This window comes from Hipposideros armiger, unplaced genomic scaffold (assembly GCF_001890085.2).
Source record: "Hipposideros armiger isolate ML-2016 unplaced genomic scaffold, ASM189008v1 scaffold_760, whole genome shotgun sequence".
NCBI classification, from domain to species: domain Eukaryota; kingdom Metazoa; phylum Chordata; class Mammalia; order Chiroptera; family Hipposideridae; genus Hipposideros; species Hipposideros armiger.
This window is the reverse complement of record NW_017732110.1, coordinates 270,222-276,350: the sequence shown is the minus strand read 5'-3', so window position 1 is coordinate 276,350 and position 6,129 is coordinate 270,222. Positions and strand designations below refer to the sequence as shown.

The window sequence follows — 6,129 nt, the reverse complement described above, 5'->3', positions numbered from 1 at the left end:
CCCCCCCAATATGTTTTGTACCCATCTGACACCATACATAGTTATTACAAGATTATTGGCTATAGTCCCTATGCTGTACTTTAGCTCCCTGTAACTGTTTTTTAACTGCCAATTTGTACTTCTTCACCCCTTCCCCTTTTTTTTGGATGAGCATTTTTGAATGTGTTTTTCAAATGTGGAGATTCAGATCATCATACTCTGATATTTTGTATATGAATCTTTTGAGCATTACAGGTAAAGGCTCTTTCACTTTTTGCTTTAAACACAGAAACTGTATGATTTTGATAATTCTATTTTAACTTCAAAAGAAACTATGGTTTTTATTTTTCAGTGTTGAAAATGAGCCCATGAGTACAAGTCAGAAAAAGGAAAATATACTATCATCAGAAGCAGTAAAGGTATAGTTTGAAATTAATACTACTTTATATTAAGCAAATATTTTTTTTAATGTCTGCTCATTCTTCTACTTTTAGATTCTGTCATTTCATTTTACATTCCAAAAAGAGCACCATATTATTACTTGATGTGGAAATCCAGCCCTGCTGTATCAGATATTTGCGTTTTGGGGTGGGGTTGAGGTGGGGGGGAGATGGGCACTGAGAACTTGGAGGGAGTGTGGTGTTCTGACCCCTCTTTGCCACTGACCAGCTCTGTGGCCTTCAGCTGAGGCATTTAGCTGCTTTGTGCCTTAGTTTTCTCAGCTGTAAATTGGGTCACGTGACCACCACAGTCTCTTTTTCCCTAGGAAGTTCTTTGATCTATGTCGACTTTTCTCACATGCTGCTGACAACTAATAGTGCTTTCGGGGGAAGAAGTGAATAACGTGTTCTCACATGTTGTTAGTATGTGATGATAAGTTTAGTCAGCTTACATATGAACTGGTTTTCTTTCCTTCTACAGGACAAGCGTGAAAAGTGTATAAGCTACACACCTACCTAGATAGTTATTGATAAGTGTGGTTAAGAAACCTTGAAAATCACTAAACGTTGAACATTTCTCCTTACTCATAAGTGATTTTCTATAAATTAGGTGTTTATGTTGTTTGGTAATGAGAGGACAGGTATGTTTTCAAGTTTTGATAGCTGTCCTGCATTCGTAGAGTTTGGTCCCAGTTACTTTGTTTTTACATGATTTGTGATAGTCAGGGAGAAAGCTTGTACTTTCTAGGGATTTCTGGCTAAGGTAGCTTGGTCAGTGGAAAGACCAGGAAGTCATCCGAATTCTTCATTACCGATGTGGAGCACTTTTAAATATTATGTAAGGTCCAAAGGCATTATATATGGTCAAGATAAAGCTGTTTTCATTCTTTCATCCTGACTCCCCTATCATTGTAAACAATATAAATAATTTTTAGAAAGAAAAATATCAGGATTGCTTGGCTTCCCTTTTCTTTCTTCATTCTTTTATGAGTTTGGCTACAGCATCCTGCTCCCAGGTTTTATAACATCTTCCATCTACTCATTTGCAGCCAGTTGTTAGCCTGCTGGCTTATCACTGCGGGAGCTCGATTGCAGCTCTCTCCCTTTCCTTCTGTTCTTACATGTCTTGATTTGCCCTACTTCAAGATTTTCGCATCTAATGCCATACATACAGCCTTGCCCTTGAATTGCTTCACAGGAAGTATGTTACTTGTTAGAGCTCAAACTTCGAAGTTTCTTTGGCTGCCAACTCTTGTCATTCCATCTCTTAATCCATCGTTGCCTCCCTACCCACTCTTGATCTTCACCGAACCTTCCTGCTCTCCGTGTTCCTTCTCCTCTCTTGGTCTCCACTCTTTTCTCCACTCAGCCTGCAATTGATAGTGTACTACTTGAACTATAATTTCACTTTCAAAAACCTCCAGTCTTCAAACTTGGCCTTCAGAATTTAATTTCCAATAGTGCTACTTTCTATTTGCAAAAATTTCACCTAGAAAGTCATATCTTTATGGATTCAGTAAATCTATATGGTGGGCAAATACAGTGGCTGGGACTGCGTGATTACGATCTTTTCTATACTTGAATTCTTAATATCTTGTTTTGAATGCCCAGGATAATTTCAATTTAGGATCTGGGTTCAAAATATGGTTCACAGTCATGAGACAGTTTCTCTTATGATTTGAGGTCTATAGGATTACTTACACAGGGACAGTCCAGGTAGCCCCTAATCGAAAGGGCAGTGTGGCACTCTTACTGGGGTGGCCTCAGCATTTTGGCCCGTGTAACCTTTTTTATGTGCCAAAAACTGCTAGGATTTCTTCAGGGACCTGTTGGTGCCAGGCATCCAAAATATGTATTTTGATAATGTCAATAGTCAGCCCTATACCTTGAGGGAAAAAAAGGTTAGCAATAACATTTATGATCTTGTTATTTTAAATAGTCTCAATTTAAGTTTTTACATTTACCAAATGTCATATAACATGTATTTGTTTTCTTTCTAATGAATAGTTTTCTGAAACACAGCACTCCACTGTAATGTGGCATTTTTTTGCCATGATTCCATCTTGTTAATCTGGTCTTCTGTGATAAGAAAAAATGTACAACATTTTTCCTCTTGAGTCTGAAACATAACAGACTTACGCATAATAAATATTCTTACACATTTCTTTTTGTGAATATTTGACTTTGAGATACCAAATCAAGAAAGTTGAAGGTTGTTTGGTTATAAGTTTAAGCTACAAAAATTAATTGATTTTTCAAACAACTAGAGATTAGAGAAGCTTTATATTATCTTTGGATATCATTAGATTCTTAGTTCTTAAAATATCATTTATGTGCTATATAATCATGTGCCACTTAACGACATGGATACATTCTGAGAAATGTGTCACTGGGCAATTTTGTCATTGTGCGAACAGCATAGAGGGCACTTACACAAACCTACATGGTAGAGCCCACTACACACCTAGGCTGTACGGCATAGTCTATTCCTCCTGGGCTACAAGCCTGTACAGCATATTTTTTGTACAAAACAACATGAGATTAAATCAAGCACAAGAGGAGATGATGCAATCAGAAGACACAGTAAACACCAGATGTATGAGGCTGCTGCTGGGTTACTGTAACACGGCATACTGTTTTGCAGAAACCTTTTTTTAATGAATAGAAAGAGTATGCTCTAAAGTAGCAAAAAGTGTAGTAAACACATAAACCAGTAATATAGTCATTTATTATCAAGTAATTGTACTGTACACAATTGTATGTGCTATACTTGTACACACCGGCAACGCAGCAGGTTTGTTTACACCAGCATCCCCACAGACACGTGAGTAATGCCTCACACTACAATGTTATGAGGGCTGTGATGTCTTCAGGCGATGGGAAGTTTTGACTCCATTGTAATCTTACGGGACCACCTGTCAGGTATACAGTCCGTTGTTGACCAAATCATTGTTAATGCAGCACATGACGACGAATTTTGCTGTTTTGCTCACATTGGTAGCTGTTTCTAACACTTGCCTCTACTATTCCACTAATATAAATATCCTTTTTTTTTTTTTTTTTTAGCTGAGCCATCCTGCTACCTGTTTGGCAGCTCAGCAGCTGCTCAGCTCGGGCCGGGACTCGAACCGCTGTTGCTCAGAGCTCAAACTCTTGAGCGAGCTCTTAACCAACTGAGCCACTCGGCCGGCCCTATAAATATCTTTTATATCCATCTGGTTTTTATATCTAGCTGGCAAAATTTCCAAAAAGATCCACCTTCTACCTTTATTTTTCTGTGGGGGCTGCAGTCTTCTGTTGTAGCTTTAGACTCTTGCTTCACTCATGTCTATTATTTAAAAGAGAGGGGAGACATGTTATGATGCCTTGCTCCTTCTACCTACTTCAGAGGGATGTTCACCTCTCTCCTTCCGAGACTAAACTCCCGAAAGCCCCCTGATAGTGGTGTTGGTCTCCTACTTCCTGCCTCCTCGTGGACCTTGCCTTGACTGTGTCATCTCTCCATCTCACCGGCTTCTATTTCTCTCTCAATATGTAAAATTAAAACAAACACAATGGTTTTTCCTTTTGTGGGTCTGGTTTCCTTTTAGTTTATCATTTTACTTCACTCCTACCTTTTACCCCAAAATTTCTTATTGAAAGTCTGTCTTAATCACTGTTTTACTTCTTAATGCTTTCTAACCTGACTCCCGTCTCCCCCTCATTCCCTCAGACATGGGAAACCTCGTATGTGCTTGGCACACGTGTCATAGATGCTCAGTAAATAGTTGTTAAATGAGTGAGTCATTCCATGAAATTGGTGACTTTTTGCTAACCACATTCAGTGGCTTTTACTTAGTTCTTATTTAATCAATTAGGACACTTGATTTTCCAAGTCTTTCCAGAAAAAAAATTTTTTTTCTTTGTCTTTGCTTCCATGATATTGTACTTTCTTGTTTCAGTTCCTGCCGCTGACCTTTTCCTTCTGTTTCCCTCACTAATTCTCCTCTGGCTAAATTACTTTTCATATAGATGAGTCTCAAAGCCCTCAGCCCTTCTCAATGTCAGTCTTCCAAAGTAATGCATCATCTTTGGCTCTTAGCTCTCTACCCAACATCCCTCTTGAGCTCTAGACTTGATTGTCAGTGTTTCAGACATTTCCACATGGGTAGCCTTTGATACCTCACATTCGGTCTGCCCAAAAGTCTCAGTGTCTTCAAACATGTTCTTGCTATATATATTTGGTCAAGAGGTGGAGGTGGTAGAAGGTAAGGAGTATCATTTATTTAACTGCTGGGGATGAGGGAAGCTCCTTGGGGCTCAGGTACGCCATATGGTGGTTTTCAACCAAATTCTTTTCTCCCACATCTCACACTGCCCCAGTGTCTTCAGATCCTGAGCTTTTTCAGGTTATCTGTGGGGTGGATTATATGCCTCATGATTAGAGTTTTCCATTGCAGACACTGGGGTGGAAGCTTTCTCCAGCCAGTTACTAGGCCTCCGTCTGTCTTTGCCTGCTAAACCTTTCCTGAAATCTCTTACCTGCTAGTATTTATAATCTTCCTCTCTTTGTATTTATAACTTAAGAAAAAATCCCTTTATTGTCATTTTAGAGTGCTTTTTACAAGAGAAGAAACCATCTACAGTGTTGATCAGAATTTTTATCTCTTATAATTGAAGAAAATGTCAGAGATTGTCATTTGACAAAACTCACACTGTTAGTGAGAGGAGGCAAGAGAATTCAGATGCAGTTCTCTGCCATAATGTTTCCCATTTGTGAAACTAAATTTACCAAAAAGAAATCCTATTAAAAAATTAAAAGAGCTGTGGCTATAAATCTGTTTTCAGAAAGGAGTCATGAGCTAAATAAAGTGAATTAAATCTGAATCATAGGTTATAGATTCTCCAACTCAGGCCTAAAACTGGTGATTGTTAGGCTTGTTCTCAATAGCTTGGCATCTGCTTTATATAAAATTTAACTCTTGTCCCATTTTAGAATTGTTGCCCATAACTAATCATACAACTTTGATGAAGGTTCTGGCATCTTAGAAAAGGCAATGGTTGATATATGCCTGTAGTTTCCTATGGATAATCAAGTAGTATCAATCTAGTGCACGTTACTGTTATTTATGATTCATAACACTTATTTTTAATCTTACCATAAGTAAGTCATTTACTACAAATAACTACACGTTTTTTATTGTTGCCAGCATTTATTGATATATAAAAAAGGAAGAATTGTAGTTCAAGATTATCTCACTGAAGAAAAATAGTCACTAATTGTTCGTTACATTAAGGCCTGTATTGAGAGTACAGTACTGTTTAGTAAGATGCACATATTAAATCCATGCATCTGTTCATATCTTGATTTGTGTGATTCTTCTTTCCTTATTGGTCTTTTTCAACTTTCTCAGCCAAAGGTGAAATGGTAGTCAAATTTAAATGCATTAAATGCTCTCTTGGTAACGGGAAAATTTACTTAGAAAATAAATTATGACCTAAATAAATGTTTTTTATCCATTTTTCTCAATGATACAGATAATAGCGATATGACATCAATTTAATATAGAGATTTTCAATTTTTCTTTCTTAAACACGCATTCTTTTTAAAAAAATTTGAACTATAATCGTTCTTGGAACCCTGTATATAAACAGATTAAAGCAAACCTCACCTGTTGTTGATGGGAATAAGTTGCCTGGAGCCTCACAGCCAGCTACTATTCTCTGCCTG

The 6,129-nt window shown here is 37.6% G+C and overlaps 1 protein-coding gene across 1 annotated transcript in view; it reads left to right on the top strand.

The window, feature by feature from the left end:
- CRYBG3 (crystallin beta-gamma domain containing 3) overlaps positions 1-6,129 on the top strand; it is a 108,012-nt gene that overhangs the window by 17,743 nt on the left and 84,140 nt on the right. Inside the window, exon 2 of the mRNA XM_019628218.1 lies at positions 332-398. Coding sequence (XP_019483763.1) covers positions 332-398 — 67 coding nt within the window. The remainder of the gene's footprint in view (positions 1-331; positions 399-6,129) is intronic.